Source organism: Eptesicus fuscus, chromosome 21, assembly GCF_027574615.1.
Source record: "Eptesicus fuscus isolate TK198812 chromosome 21, DD_ASM_mEF_20220401, whole genome shotgun sequence".
Classification (NCBI taxonomy): domain Eukaryota; kingdom Metazoa; phylum Chordata; class Mammalia; order Chiroptera; family Vespertilionidae; genus Eptesicus; species Eptesicus fuscus.
The window spans coordinates 40191217-40206770 of NC_072493.1; the positions used below are offsets into that span (position 1 = coordinate 40191217).

The 15554-nt window shown below is 55.7% G+C and overlaps 2 protein-coding genes across 5 annotated transcripts; one reads left to right on the forward strand and one right to left on the reverse strand.

The window, feature by feature from the left end:
* Positions 1 to 8542, reverse strand: RTN2 (reticulon 2). Of its 4 annotated transcripts, none has more exons than XM_008158343.3 (10): positions 8355 to 8542; positions 6186 to 6230; positions 5588 to 6058; positions 5222 to 5479; positions 2908 to 3115; positions 2394 to 2532; positions 2183 to 2252; positions 2013 to 2059; positions 765 to 823; positions 1 to 483 (listed from the first exon to the last, which is right to left on the reverse strand). In XM_008158343.3, the coding sequence occupies exons 1-10, from the start codon at positions 8386 to 8388 to the stop codon at positions 402 to 404; spliced, it is 1413 nt and encodes a 470-aa protein (XP_008156565.2). In that variant the 5' UTR covers positions 8389 to 8542; the 3' UTR covers positions 1 to 401. The 4 variants fall into 4 exon arrangements, with proteins under 4 accessions (XP_008156565.2, XP_054566914.1, XP_054566915.1 ...); XM_054710939.1 differs by lacking the exon at positions 8355 to 8542 and adding an exon at positions 7128 to 7268; XM_054710940.1 differs by lacking the exons at positions 1 to 483; positions 765 to 823 and adding an exon at positions 1466 to 1629.
* Positions 8543 to 9741: 1199 nt separating this feature from the next.
* PPM1N (protein phosphatase, Mg2+/Mn2+ dependent 1N (putative)) lies at positions 9742 to 13830 on the forward strand. The gene is given in 7 exon segments (XM_008158405.3): positions 9742 to 9837; positions 9840 to 10163; positions 10165 to 10626; positions 11604 to 11718; positions 11762 to 11867; positions 11959 to 12019; positions 12824 to 13830. Coding segments are annotated over 7 exon segments (1377 nt in total). The 3' UTR covers positions 13037 to 13830.
* Positions 13831 to 15554: the final 1724 nt, after the last annotated feature.

Consider the following 15554-nt stretch of genomic DNA (forward strand, 5'->3'; position numbering starts at 1 on the left):
TCCACAGGAGTCTTTATTACCGTGTAAATCCAAGCTCAGGCCTCCCCTGGGCCCCATGCAAAGCCCTGGCTTGGGCCCAGTAGCGTCCAGAAGACACCAACCCCTCCAGGCGCCTCCAGCGGCGGGGTTAAGTGCAGGGCGGGTGCCCTAGCTAGACAACTACAAGTACCAACAGGACCTCGGCCAAGGTGCCTCGCTTTTCCTGGACTCTTAGAGCAGAGCCTCTTGGGAAATGTAGTCCTGGCCGCTCAGGCAATTGGCGCCTGGTGGGAGTGACCCAGACACCCACCCGGATACGGCTGGGGCTGAGAAGGGAAGAGGGTGGGGATGAAAGGGAGACCGAGGGGAACGGAGGGCTGCAGGTGGTGGGGGCAGGCGTCCCGCAGACGGAGACGCCCTTTTCATTCGGCTTTGGCTTTGGATCCGGAGACTGAGGCTGCTGCTGAGGCAAGGGCTCCGGTCCCTGGGATCTTAGCTCGGATCCTGAGGGAGAAACGGGTCGAGTCACGTGGGGCAAGACGCTGAGAATTCAGAGTGAACAATTCTGAGAACTTAGGAGAAAGCTGAAGGGAAAGCTGGGTTGGGGGGACTAGCTGAGTCCCCAAAAGCGAGCCCTGCCCTCCACTTCCTGGCTTGCGTTGGAATTGTCTGGCACCCTACTTTGAGAAGGGGGCACTCAGCCCCAGGAGACTTAGGGACAGGGGATGGGGAGTTCTCACATCCCCCGCTTCCCCATCTCACCCATCTCCATCCCATGCCCTTACTTAGCTTTGATGTGGCTCAACTGATTGGTCACCAATCCCACATACTGGTCGATCTGGGCCTGGGGAGACCGAGAAAGGAGATTAGAGGGGGGTTCCTCTTCCTAGTTTATGCAGGAGGCTGCTTTCTCCCCCACATCCAAGTCAGGATTTGGGGGGATGACCCACCACTCCACTTTCGACTTTCAACCTGATAAAATACCCTGAAAGACAGAAGTTCAAGTTGAAGTGTCAGTCGGTCAGGCCACACTCTGTGTGGGGGAGTGGTGTCAGGTAGACTGGAGAATTTGACCGTGAGTCTGCTTCCTGGGCACGGCTGTTAATCTTTGAGTGAGGGGTGCGTGCGTGTGTGTGTGTGTGTGTGTGTTTAGGGGTAGAGTGAAAGTAGAGGCATTAGTGTTAGCTGTCATTGATTTAAATACCAGTTTAATCCATAGAGCTGGTTGACTTTGAGGTCTGGATGATTCCAGCATGTGAAGAAGGTAGGACTATCTCTGGCAGGGACATGTGTTCTTTGACTCGCAGCTGCGCTGGAGAAGGGAATGTCAGTCCATCTGTCTGTCTCTGGAGAGGATGTATGTCCGTTGGCCTCGGTTCTGTCAGCATTCTGGGCAAACGTCATCCACCGATTCTGACGGAGACGGCAGTCCCTGGCCGTTTTAGGGCGTGAGAGCGTCCGTCGGTCCAACCTGTGTGGCCTGGGATGGTGCCCATCAGACCCAGACTACGGTGTAAGGATAGATGGCGTCCGTTTGTCTGTCTGTCTGCAGCTGGAATATGTGTTTGTCAGTCTCTGGTGGTGCCAGGGGGAGGAGGCCTGAATCTGTCTGCCTGTTTCTGGCTCGGGTGCGTGTTGTTCCGTCTGAGGCTGTGCCAGGGAAAGAAGACATCAGTCAGGCCGACTCTCTGCAGCTAGGACTTGCCAGTCAGACCTCGGGTGCATTGTCCGGGAGGAGCATCAGTTAGTCCACTGCCTTGGGTTGGGGCATGCCAGTCAAGTCCTGGCTCTGTTAGGGGACACCGATCAAAATGCCTGTCTCTGGCCGTTTAAATGTATTTGTTAGACTCTAGCTCTATTGGGGGGCAGCAGCCAGAGCACCTGTGCCTGGCTGGGACCTATGTCAGTCAGACCTGGGTCCTTTCAGGGGCAGAAACACCAGTTGGTCCTCTTGTCTCTGGTTGGGACATCTGTCAATGGAACCCTGACTGTAGGGGGGGGGGGGCGAGCAGCCAGACCACTGTCACACTCACCTGATGCTGTCGGTACAGCAGGGGGACGGTGAATAAACCAATCACTCCTGTGGGCACAGAGATGGGGGGTGGGTCAGGGTTCTCACAAGAGATTAACAATTCCATCTAGGTCCCTGTTCCCCTCAATGACCCACCTCCTCACCCAGCCCCCCACAGCCTTCCCAGCTCACCCAGAATGAGAAGAGTCAAACCATTGAAGACGGCACCCACGAAGGTCAAGATGTAGAAGAGAAGGGCCAGCTGGGGGTGAGGGTCAGGGTCAGCAGAGCTTACAAGGTGCTCCCCAGGCTGTGAACTTACCCAGAAATGGCCCTCTTACCCCCCCCAGGGGCAGGAAGGTGAGTGTTGGGAACCCAGGGGAGAAGGGGGGCTTTGGGGCACCTTGAGGGAGTCCACGAGGTCTTCTACCAGGAAGAAGTGCCGCAGCTGGGTGGCCGCAGAGACCACTTGGGAGGCAATCTGCTGGGACAAACGTTCTGTCTGCTCCCGAGTCAGGGTCAGGTCCACGTCCAGATAGGCCCTGAGAGGACAAAGGGGTGTGAGGTGACTCAATGGGTGTGGGTGGGGGGGGGGGCCCAGGCTGAGAGGTGTGGCTGGGACAAGGGCAAGAAATGGAGTTTGGGGGAAGGCCAGGTGTAGAGGTCTAAGGTCAAGTTCAGGGTCAGGAGAGGGGATCCAGGATTAAGGCTAAGAGGTTAGGATTACAGGTTAGGGTTGCAAGTGAAGGGTCAGAGCATGGTTTAGTCAGGGGCAGGGGCAGGTTGGAGTCAGAAAGAGGAGAATAGGATGGGTCAGGACCAGGGTGAGAAGTCGGTGCCTGAACTGAGGTCATAGGTCATGACTTAGGGTCAGCACTGGGGTGTGGACAGTCAGGGTTAGGGCTGGGGGTTCTCACTGGAAGGGGTTGGCACCGTCCCCCCGGTGCACGGCCTGCAGCACTTTTCGGTAAACCCTGAGAGAGATGGTGCCACAGAGCAGCAACAGGGCCACGTGGGCGGCCACGGACACAATGCTGAAGTGCAGGAGGCACAGCAGGGAGACCATGAGGCCCGTGAAGACCACTCCGGACGTCTTCGTGTCCTTCCAGTACAGCAAGTCCGCCACTGTGGAGGAGGGGAGCAGTCAGGCTGGGGTTCGGACCTGGCCTGGCTGACCTCTTGACCTCCCATCTCCTGCCTCAGGGCCGAACCATGACCCCTTGACACAGCCGCATCAGCCTGAACCCAGTTTCCAACATTTTAGTGTCTTCTTTTATTCCATATTGCCCCCCCCCCCCTCTTCTCCTCGTGGAAAACCCAAGTTAACCATCTGGCAAGTCTCTTTATCTTACTCCAAGCATAGATTACGTGTGGACCCAATTTTTGGTCATTATTTATGAGAAATGGAATCACATATACACTTCTCTGCATCACACATATCTCGCTCTATCTTCCCTCCTAGAATCCCCTGCTAGTCAACTGGAATAGCTCTGAACTCATTCTTTTTAATTCAGAGCACCACCATTCTCTGAACTGTCATTCATTGTATCCAATCATGTATCTATTGCTGGACCATTCCCTGTCTCCTACCCTCCTTTCCACAACAGTACTGCAAGCACCAGCCTTCTACAGATACTCTCCTCTCTTTCTGAGAGAGAATCCCGGGGTGGAACGGCTGGCTGGGTGGATGTCATGCATGCTGTCAGGTGGCTTACTAGCGGGACTGTAACAATTCTCATTTCCATGAGCAAAGTGATGGTGATCTTTTCCCAGCATCCTGCCCAGCCGTGGGTGTTACTGCTCTTTATATTTTGGGGCAACCTGATAGTGTAAAGTGATATCCCTACCAGCACATTTTCCCAAGTCCTAAATGTATTAATAACACCATCCTCCTTCCTCAGCCCTCACCCAAATTTCCGACCTCTTTCTGAGACCCACCTCCCAGGTCCTATCAATAACCTCCAGACCCAATGTTTCACCTCACCCATATACACGGTATCCGCCTCCCCATAATCCGCTCCCATTTGAGCCCCGAACCAGGAGCTCAGAGTCTGACTCCCCTTCCTCTCCTCCCGGTACACATCCTGGTACACATCCTCCCATCTACCTTTAACTAGGGCAGGCCACCCCCCACCCCCCAGGCGCAGGGACCTCCCCTGCGGGCTCCCCAAGGCCCGCGCCAGCAGGTGGGGGAGGGGCCGGGTCGCCTGAGGCGGGGGCTAAGTTTAGGCACGCCGGGGGGAGGGGGCCTGGCCTGCAGCTGTGTTGGCCCATCCAGCTCCTGAGTGACAGCGCCGCCTGGGCCTGAGGCTGGGGGAGGGTGCCTTCCTGCTCTTAGACTCCAAAGCCCTGTCTTGGGGGAGAGGGTACCCCCACGCTCCCTCCACGCTCTCCCTCGACACCCCCAAAACCCCCCAGCCTCAGCCTGCAGCCTGGGGAATCTGGGACCAATAGGAAACATCCTCCCAGATTTAGAGGGCGGTAGAGAATCTGGATCCCTTTCCGCCGTCCCCCAGCCCCCATCCCAGCCCGCCCCGCAGGCCCACCTTTACTCCCCATCTCTGCTCCAAGTGAAAGGCTGCGGACGCCACTGCTTCTCGGGGCTTTTGCCCACTTCAGTGGAACCCAGAGGGAGGGAGCAGGGGGGGCGGGGCCCCTGTGTACCCAGCCAATGGCTCTCCGCAGAGGTGGGGACAGTTCCAAAAAGGGGTGGTTCTCTTTGTAAACAGCCCAAAGCCGTGGTGTCTGTAAGCAGCCCCGGGCGGTTCGAGGAGGCTGAGCGTATTTTAAAGTAAGGCAGCGGCTGTTTGCCCCTGGCTAACGGCTGTGGTCAGGGGAGAGGAGAGTTTTTAAAAGGCACAGGGTTTACTTATAAATGTCCCACGGCCACATCCAGAAGAGAGCTTTATTTTTTTCTGGGATCTGGCCTGTCCAAAATCAGCCTCTAGGGGGAGCACTCCAAAAGAGGGATTTTTTTTTTTTTTTTTTTTAAGCAATCAGCCCATCCTAATGCTCGCAGAAGGGCTTACTTCCCAGTGGAAATCTGTATAAAAAAAAGCCCATGGCAATCTTAGATAATGGGCATTTAAAGGGCGGAATTAACATGTCCAGCCAATAGTAATGCCTTCTCCCTTCTCCACTCTCCATTCCTTCGCGAAGTTGGTCCCTTCCAATTGCAACCCTCCCACCCTCGCTGTAATCCGAAGGAGCGCCTTCACTCCAGCAGTTTACCTAGAAGGTGTGGTTCCAGTGTGAATTCTGATTGGTCCGTGCTAACAAGGCACTGCCCCGTGATTGGTTCCCGATCCAGCTGCCCCCTAGGCTCTTCCTCTTTCTCGTCCAGCGAGGGCTCAGCAGGCCATGAGTTCGAATCCCCAGATCCCGGTGGGGACGGGGTCCGGGCCTGGGGGGTCCCAGAGCCAGGGCTGGATTGTGGAGTCAAGGCTCCGGGCGGCGAGGACTGAGCGAATTCGAGTGGTAGGTCCAGTTCTGGCGCGTTAGAGAGAGAAGGCCGTGAGCTCTCACCTTGGAGGTGCCCTGAGAAGAGACTAACTACCCACCCCTCGTGACTGGTCCCAGCACGTGGGGACAGCTCACCTTTCCCAGTCTCTCTAGCCTCTGACCCGTCGGGCTCCTCGTCTTCCAGTGGCGTGGAGCTACTGGTGGCCGAGTCCTCCCCGGACCCCGCTTCCCGGGCCACCCAGTCCAGCTGGTCCAGCTGGAGCCCCAGGTCCTCCGGGGTGCGCTCGGCCCGAGGGGCAGCGTCAGGGTCTCCCCGGCGCACAGGCTCCGGGGATTGGCTCAGGCTGGGGATGCTCTCCAAGCTGTCGCCCAGGCCGGGCTGAGGGGGTGGGTCTCTGGTTTCCGAGACTGAGCGGCCCTGGGGCCGGGGCCGGCGGGCAGCGGAATCCCGGCGCGCTCCGGAGCCCACCACGCCGTCGAAGGCAATGTAGGAGAAGGTCAGCTCCCGGGGGGTGCCCCAGTCCTGCGACGTGGTCTCTTCCTCATCGTCCTCCGAGAACTCCCGGGCTGTGTGCAGCTCCCGAAAATCCGAGTCGTCGTTCCCTCCTGCAGGGAGCAAAGGAGGCGTGAGCTCCTCCTCGGAGGACCCTGACCCTGACCGCTCTCCTCAGCCCTCCTACCTAGCTGTGAGCCTCTTTCTGGTCACATTGTCACGTCCTTCCCCTCCACTTACCTTCCGTGGAGTCAGGGGTAGAGGAGGCTGTAGACGGAGCTTCTTCTGGGAGAGGGGAGGAAAAATAAAAGATCCTTAGAAGTTTAGACTGAATCACTGGAGTGTGCCAGTCCTGGAAACTTGGATGGTCGGAGTTAAGGAATCTTAGAATATTTGAATCCCAGGGCCTTTTCATTTGCACACAGACTGTAAAGCCTAACTCATTTCTTTTTAAAAAAATATATTTTATTGATTTTTTACAGAGAGGAAGAGAGAGGGATAGAGAGTTAGAAACATCGATGAGAGAGAAACATGGATCAGCTGCCTCTTGCACACCCCCTACTGGGGATGTGCCCGCAACCAAGGTACATGCCCTTGACCGGAATCGAACCTGGGACCCTTGAGTCCGCAGGCCGATGCTCTATCCACTGAGCCAAACCGGCTTCGGCACTCATTTCTTTTTTAAATTTTATTGATTTCAGAAAGGAAGGAAGAGGGAGAGAGAGATAGAAACATTAATGGTAAGAGAGAACCATTAATTGGCTGCCTCCTACACACCCCACACTGGGGATCAAGCCCGCAGTCCAGGCATGTGCCCCGACCAGGAATGGAACCGGGACCTCCAGGTTCATAGATTGACACTCAACCACTGAGCCACACCGGCTGGGCAAAGCCTAACTCATTTCTATCAGAAGCTCAGTCTTAGAAGTTCAAGTTCAGGAACCCTAATTTCAGACTCTTCAAATTAGGAATTTTAGGAGGTATCAATCCACTCATTCTTTCAACAACCATTTGGTGAAAGCCCGCTATGTGCTGGGCACTGTTTTCACCCCTAGGTTACAACTGCGAACAATACAGACAAAATCCCTGCCCTCACAAGCTTATAGAGGAGACAGACAATAAACAATATATGACGTTGGTGCTTTAAGTGTGCGGAGAAAAAAGCTTGATAAGGGGAGAGACCGTGAGAGGGTGCTCCTTCAGACAGGGTGGTGAGAAGACTTCTCTGATAAGATGACATTTGAGCCGAGGTCTGAATGAAGTGAAGGATCCATGCAGGTATTTAGGGAAGGATCTTCCAGGCAGACGGAAAAGCTCAGTGCACAGGCCCTGATGCATGGCATGTTTGAGGAAAAGAGAGGTGCAACGTGAGCTTGGAGCAGGATAACTGAGGGGACGAAGGGAGGGAGATGAGGGATGATAAATAGGGTGGGAGATCATGTAGGGCCACCCTTTTATCAGCCCAGTGAAGACCTAAGAATTTGGGGATGATACTCTAAAACGTTGAAATAACAAATTCTTAGAATTTTGGCATCTGGACTTCCCAGACATGCAATTGGCTAGACCTGAGAGTGCGGAAATCCCCAGCTGTCAGAACCACGGGAGTGTGGGACAGAATGAGAGGAGGACTACCAGAGCCCCGGGCTCAGAGACCGCGAGGGTCAGACAAGGCTTTTTCAGTTGTGGAATCCAGCCCCTCACAGCTACTGGGCTTGGGGCTCTGCCTGCAGGAGATGCTCAATACCCTTTGGAGACTGGAATCGGACTCCTTCCGCTCCCATCTTGTCTCCTTAGCTGGGGAATGGGATGCCAGGGGTCAGAGGGTCGGAGCAGAGTGAGCCTCTCCCAGGGTTATTACTAACCAGTGGTAAAGCCTGGAAGGACCCAGGAGTCCTCGCCCCAACCCAGGAATGGCTGCTTCCCAGGGACAGGAGGCTGAACACTTTGGGCGAGGTCGGGGCTGCCTGTGAGTCAGGGCAGAAAACAGAGGTGGGATGCGAAGATGGGTGATGCAGGGGGGGGGGGGGGGTCAGACCTCTCTTTTCCATCCTGGTTCTACCCCTCCATTCAACCGCCCTCCCCGCCCGCTGCGGCCAGCACCAGGCACGGGGACAGCTCCCGGCAAACATCCGCATCCCCCGGGCGAGGCCTGGCCACACATCCCAGCGCCCAGCGCGCCCCCACGCCAGTTATCCCAGTGCCCCCCAACTCCGCCCTGTGCCACTCAAGTCCTCCGGGTCAGGTCGCCCCCGTTGCCGCTAGATCGCGGGGGGAGGGGAGAGCATCCTTTGTCTCCGTCACCCCCTCCCCCATCCCTGCTCTCCCGCGGCCGGGTGCGGACAGGATACCAGGGAGGAGCCCACCCGGGCCTCTGGGCCCCGCACCAGGCCGGAGCCTGCCCCTACTCACTGCAGTGGGCGAAGACCGGCAGGACCTGCCCCATGGCCCCCCTCGGGCCTGCATCGGGACCCCCGCCCACTCCGGCCACGCCGCCCTGGGCCTGGGGCCGCGGGCACTCATCTCCCCCGAGCCCACGCCGCCGCCGCCGCCATCCTTGCCGCCTCCTCCTCCCGGGCTGCTCCCGCAGCCGCCACCGCCGCCGCCGCCCTTCGCTCGGCTCGGCGGGGCGGGCGGGGCCGCGGCGGGGAAGGCACTGCAGCGCGGAGCTGGGGGCGGGGCCGCAGGGCAGGCGGGGCGGGGCCTGAGGGAGGGCAGGGGGCGGGGCAACACCGGGAGGAGGGCGTGGCTTTCGTCCTAGAGGAGTGGGGCTAGGAGGATCCGGTGTGGGGCCGACAAGTTGGTAAAAGAAAGGGCGGAGTCTAGATGGAAGGGGGCGCGGCCTGTAGGGAAGAGGTGCGGAGCCTAGGTGAGGGGCTGGGGAAAGAATGGTGGGGGCTTGGACCGCAGAGGAGCGGAGTTAGGGGTGGCATTGAGGAGAAGCAGGATTTGAGTCTGGATTTTCAGAGGGATTGGGAAAGGGAGGGAATAGAAACTACCCAGAAAGTTTTGAGACCGGGAGAGGAGCTCAGACAAGGGTGGGGCTTAAGCCGATTTATAATTACATATTCCGGTAGTTGGGCGGGGTCAAAGTCAGAGGAGCTAGAGGCCTGATATAAAGGGGGGGGGGGACTAGGAGACCAGGCACGGGAGGGGCGTGGCCTAGGAGGTGGGCGTAACGTGCAGAGAGGAGGCGTGCTTTGAGGCCGAATGTCGGGGCTGGCCTGGAGTGAAAAGGCGGGGCTAGAGGTGGGGCCAGGACTGAGAATATTAAGGGTTTGAGGCTGTGGGATTGCCTGAGTCGCGGGACCAGGAAAAGAAGCATCCGAAGTCCGGGGTCGACACCCAGAAGTGGAGAGGTCGAACTAAAAAAAAAAAATAAAGGATTTAAAGATTTAAAAACGGGGGCGAGGCCACTGAGATGGTTGGAGCTTGGACGGAGCAGGGCTGGTGGGGACTGAAGCCAAGAACGTAGTGTTGAGAACACGGATTCTAGAGTTCGTGTCCCAGCTGGTTCTGCGACTCAGTTTCCTCTTCTGTAAATCGGAAATGATGATGTACTGGTAAAATAGTGTGTAACACATGGTGAATGCTAGTTTGCTATTATTTTTCCCTGACCCTGATCCCAAACCTCCCTTTGAAGTGCGAGAGAAAGGAAGACTCAGTAGTCCAATCTCTTTCAGTGACTCGACTTGAGCGCAGATCAAGGGCAGAGCAAGGAGATTTCGGTGGTTTAAAATCTCACAGTGGAGGGGATTAATGCAGTGGGAGCGGGGGCAGGTGACCCCAAGACTGAAGGATGGGGGCCCTTGCCCGCCTGCTGGAGAGTCTGCTCTGGCCAGCGCAAAAGGAAGAGGGGGCAGAGGAGGAGGAGGGGCGCAGGACTCCCAACGGGCCTCGCCTCGGTTCCTCCTGGACGCCCCGCGATGCGCTCAGCGGCCGCACGGGGGTGAGCGCAGCGCAGGTTGGCGCGCGCACATGGAGGACGCGCATTGCGCTTGGCTCGCGTTACCGGGGCTGCCCCAGGGCTGGGCTTTCTTTGCGGTCCTCGACGGCCACGGCGGGGCGCGAGCAGCCCTCTTCGGCGCACGCCACCTGCCCGGCCAGGTGCTCGAGGCGTTGGGCCCTGCACCTGGCGAGCCAGAGGGCGTGTGCGGGGTGCTTCGCCTGGCTTTCTGGGGCGCAGACGCACGCCTGCGTTCGCTCTGGCCCCACGGCGAACCCCGGCGGCTCTACCGCGGTGGTGTTACTCGTCTCCCCGCGCTTTCTGTACCTGGCACACTGCGGTGACTCGCGCGCGGTGCGGAGCCGCGCTGGAGCTGTGGCCTTCAGCACCGAGGGCCATCGACCCCTCCGGCTCCGGGAACGCGAGCGTATCCATGACGCGGGCGGCACCGTCTGCCGCCGGCGCCTCGAGGGCTCTCTGGCAGTGTCGCGAGCACTGGGCGACTTTGCCTACAAAGAGGCCCCAGGAAGGCCCCCCGAGCTGCGCCCTGTTTCCGCGGAGCCTGAGGTGACCGCCCTGGCACGGCGGGCCGAGGACGACCTCATGCTCCTGGCCTCCGACGGCGTGTGGGACGCGATGTCTGGCGCTGCCCTGGTGGGACTGGTGGCACCACGCCTCCGCTTGGGCCTGGCCCCAGAGCTTCTCTGCGCGCAGCTGTTGGACACGTGCCTGTGCAAGGTCCTGGGGTGGGGCTTGGGGCGAAGAACCTAATGGTTTTAGGGCGGAAGGGCTTTAATGGAGAGGCCGGAGTAAAACTGAACTGGGGGCGGAGTAAAACTGAACTAAAAGGCTTCTGCTGGAATGCGGCAGGGCCAAAATGTGGCGAGGGCGGAGCCGGAGGGATGCCTTGAAGCAAGATGGGAAAGTGGTACCTGAAGTGCTAAATAAATAAGTGGGAGGGGTGTAAGAGAAAGGGCGTGGTCTCTTGGGTGGGAGGGCCCTGGGTCATAGGAGTGGGTCTTTTTTATTAAATTTTTATTGATTGTAGAAAGAGAAGAAAAGAGAAAGACATTAATTTATCGTTCCACTTAGTTATACATTCATTGGTTGTCTCTTGTATGTGCCCTAACTGGGGATCGAACCCGCAACCTTGGTGTATCAGCACAATGCTCTAATGAGCTACCCAGTCAGGGCCCGGAGTGGGTCTTTTTTTTTTTTTTTTTACAAGAGGGAGAAATAGAAACATCAATGATGAGAAAGAATCATTGATCGGCTGCCTCCTGCACACCCCCTACTAGGGATCGCCCGAAACCAGGGCATGTGCCCTGACAGGGAATTGAACCTTGACCTCCTGGTTCATAGATCAATGTTCAACCACTGAGCCACACAGGCCTGGCCGGAGTGGGTCTTGAGGTCTGATGAGGACCAGGAGGAGCAGCTAGAGTGGGAGGAGCTTTGGGGAAGGGGCGTGGCTATCTTAGAGCGGGCGGGGCTAGACCAGTAAGGGGCGTGGACTAAGGGAATCTGTCCCTGTGAGACGGCAGGGTTTAGACTGGCAGGTGGGCGGGGCTAGAGAGAAATGCGCTGAACCTGATTGGACAGACCCACCTAAGAACTCAGGGATTGTTGGGGAGCTCTGCTTCCTAGAACGTGGAGCCCCGAGCTGGGGCATTCAATCCTGTCCCACTACACTCTCTTTTCTCCACCTTCTTCAGGGCAGCCTGGGCCACATGACCTGCATCCTGGTCCGCTTTCCCGGGGCCCCAGGCCTTGTGAGGAGGAAGGCGCTAGAGCCGGATGCAGCCCTGAGCCGCAGGCTCAGCGGGAAGGGTGGTCGGCAGGGCCACTCCCACAGTCCTGGCCTTCTTCTCAGAGCTGTGTTCCTCTGCCCAGGAGCCCCGCAGCCTGAACAAGGTGTTCAGGACTCTGGTCTCTGAGGACATCCTGGATTTACCTCCTGGGGGAGGGCTCTACTGCAAGTGAGTCAGTCGGGTGGGAGGGGCTAGAATGGGGAGGAAAGTGGTCAGAGGAGGGTCTCGTCCTGAGGGCCTCCCCAACTCTGCTCTCCAGGGCCGCTGTCATCGGTGAAGCGTATTCTCAGCTCTTCCAGGCCTCAGGGCAGCGCTGGGAGGTGAGGACCCTCTGTTCTTGAATGTTTCTCTGGGAAGCATGTAATCCAGCCCCCTCCCCCCCCCACACACACACCTCCTTTAGTGACGGGGAAACACCTAGCACAGTGTTTGAGGTCAGAGGGGACAAGGGACTTGCCTGATATATTAATACCTTCTCACTCCTGGCTTGAAACGTGCTAGGTGTAACAGTGGGGAAGCAGAGCAGAAGAGACTGCTTCCCCTCCAAGAAATGTGCCCCCTGCAACGCTCTGTAAAGCCCTATCCTTCCAAGCACCACCCCCTCCATCCAGGAATAAGGCAGAAACATTCAAGGAATGTTGTGGACCAGGCCTGGATGCACTGCAGGCCAAGCTATCCCTGAGGATGGTCTGGGTCTTGGAGAGAGCTTGTGAATTGGGCCTAGACAGCCTCAGAGAATTGGAGATGTCCACAGAGGCCGGGGGGGGTGGAGGGGTGGGGACGGGCGCACAGAAAGGCAGGGGTGAGGTGGGGCTCAGAGTGGAAGTGGGAAGGAGGAAGCTGGGGCCAGAGGCTTTTGCATAGCAGAAAAGGCAGTTTGGTTATTCCCACTTAGAGGAGGGCGGTTGTTGCTAGTTTCTGAGCAGCGGCAGGAGATATTTGTCAGAATTGTTTGAGTTGTGAGTGATAAACCCAATTCAATCCGGGAAAGCAGAACAGGGACTTTACTGGGCCATGTAATTGAAGAGTTCAGGGACTTAAGGCATGACTGCGTCCAGTTGTCAGATGATGTCATCAGGAACTGTCTCTTAGTTTTATTTCCTCTGAATTGGCTTCATTCCCAGGCAGGGTCTGAGCTCGAGGTAGCAGAGACTTGCAGCTCCAGCCTCACGTCCCGTGAGCTTAACTTCCTCGGTGGAAAGGAGGCACCAGTTTCCCAGGAGTTGCAGCAATGGTTCCAGAGCTGGTTTTCATCGGCCGCCCTGGGTCACATGCCTGCCAGTCACTGTGTCTCTAATGGGCCAGGCTGTGGTCACAAGCCCACCCCTGGTGCTTAGGGTTGGGGCGTCCAGTGCATCCAAACCTGATGGATTGAGAGATGGGGGGATGCTGGTCCCCCCAAAGGGAAATAGGAGTGGTGTTTCCAGAATATAGGGGGGTAGATACTGAGAGACTGGATGGGGTGTCTATTCACCATCTCTTATATTTTGTTACAGAAAGGGGCTGGGAGGGTCACTGGCACCCATTCAAGCTCTGCCTTGGACTTCAGGCCTGACAGCTGTCGTCCTTTGGGGTCCCTCTGTTGTCCTTTGGTGCCCGAAGGGAACTTAGAAACCTCCCCTTCCTCAGCTACAAAGAACAGCGGAAGGAAGACGAGCTGATGGAGGAACCCCAGAATGTTTATTTCCCCTTCTCCTACTTCCCTCTCACAAAAAAGTCTTATGAGAGGGGAAATTCCACTCACCGTCTAACTGGAAAAAACACACCCCAAAACCAAATGTTTGGAGGTGAATGGATCCTGAAAGATCACCCGGTTCAATAACCTTCTCTCCCCTTTCCATTTCTCATCTGTTATGGAGGAGCTAGGGGAGATTTTGTTATTATTAAATTAAAATTACATAATTCAAGATACATTTTTTTCTTACAGAAAAGAACACACACACACCCCAAACATCATTTGCCCAGTCATTTGGCAAACATATTGGGCACCTGCTCACAGCCATCAACCAGGGGCCTCACTGAGATTCCTGTCTATTCTAGGGCCCACCTCCTGGTGTGTGTGGGGGAAACAGCAAGCAAGGGACCCGATAAATAAGGTCATCTCAGACACTGACAAGCGTCCCAAGGAAAATAAAACAGGGGGATGTGATAAGAAAAGCTACTTTGGTTTTTAAAAATTGTTATTCTTTTTTTTTGAATGGTAATAAGTTCCCATGGTTCAAATTCAAGGGTACAAAAAGGCATAAAATGAGAAGTCTTGCCCTAGGTGGTTTGGCTCAGTGGATAGAGCCTGGGCCTGCGGACTGAAGGGTCCCAGGTTTGATTCCCGCAAAGGGCACATGCCCGGGTTGCGGGCTCGATCCCCAGTGGGGGGCGTGCAGGAGGCAGCCGATCAATGATTCTCTCTCTCTTCATGTTTCTATCTCTCTCTCTCTCATGTTTCTATCTCTCTCTCTTCCTCTCTGAAATCAATAAAAATATCTTTAAATAAACAAATAAATTGAGAAGTCTTTCTCCATCCCCACCCCTCAGCCCCTAGGGATGGATGCTTTAGACAGGGGGATCCGTCTGAGGAGGGGACAATGAGTAGAGATCTGACAGCGAAGCAGCCAGCCATATAACTACCCCAGGGAAGTGTTCCAAGGCAGACCAGTGAGAAAGCCTAGAGACAGGATCAAACTTGGTGTTTTCTTTAAAAAAAAAAAAAAAAGTATTGATTTGAGAAAAACATCGATTTTTTTTGTTCCACTTATTTATGCATTTATTGGTTGATGCTTGTATGGGCTCTGACAGGGGATCAAACCCGCAACCTTGGTGTATTGGGACAACACTCGGACCAACTGAGCCTGACTAGGGCTCGGACTTGGCATTTTCAGGATGAGGCTTGAGATTTCTAAGACCATCGAATACTCCACAATCCCATTCCCCATCCTGTTGGTAACCACGGCCATGAGTTGGAGTGGATTTTCCCAGGCCTTTGATTCTGCACATACACCCATGTATATGGTACCTTAGGTGTTTCCTTGATCGTTTTCATATCCTACGTAGCATTTGGCAGTTTGTTTTTCCACTCAGGGATATGGTGGGGACTACTTTCATGCCATTTGCACCCCTCATTCCTTTTAGCTGCTGCCCAGTGCTTCAGATAAGGGATGTGCAGTGCTTTCGCTATCCATCCTCCTCTTGATGGACCTGTAGGCTATTTCCAATTTCTTGCCCTCACATCACTGCTGCCATCAAGATCTTGGTCAGGCTCCTTGTGTACATTTGCAAGGGTTTCTCTAGAGCAGGAGGCTTGCTACCTGTTTTACACAACACGAGTCAAGAATGGTTTTTACATTTTATTTATTTTTATTTTTAAAAATATATTTGCAGGGGATGTGCCTGCAACCAAGGTACATGCCCTTGACCGGAATTGAACCTGGGACCCTTCAGTCCACAGGCAGACGCTCTATCCACTGAGCCAAACTGGTCAGGGCTGGTTTTTACATTTTAAAAAGCTGTAAAAAATATGTGAAAGGGAGTCTATGCCTAATACGCCTAAAATATCTACTAGAAAAAGTTTGCTGACTGCAGTGCAGGTGGCGCACAGAAGCACCACCCCTCCCATTTCACAGATGGAAAAGCTGAGACCCAGAGAGGAGAAAGGACTTGCCCAAGGTCACACAGAACTGGAGTTCTTACTCAGTTGAATACGTGTGTGTGGAAAGGCTGTTCTGGGCCTGGCTGAGTTAGTGAGGCACAGAAAGAGATGAAGTCTACACCTGTTCCCAGAGAACTTACAGCCGGAGGAGACACACAGAGAGACAATTCTAACCCGGGTGGGCCGGGGTTCAAGGGCGCCCAGGGCGAGAT

Coding starts and splice junctions, on each gene's coding strand:
- RTN2 (XM_054710938.1), bottom strand. CDS start 7,185: ATGTCATCTTATCAGAGAAGTCTTCTCACCACCCTGTCTGAAGGAGCA. Junction 2,253..2,393: donor ACCTCGTGGACTCCCTCAAG/GTGCCCCAAAGC, acceptor CCTCACCCCCAG/CTGGCCCTTCTCTTCTACAT. Junction 2,060..2,182: donor TTTGACTCTTCTCATTCTGG/GTGAGCTGGGAA, acceptor CTGTGCCCACAG/GAGTGATTGGTTTATTCACC.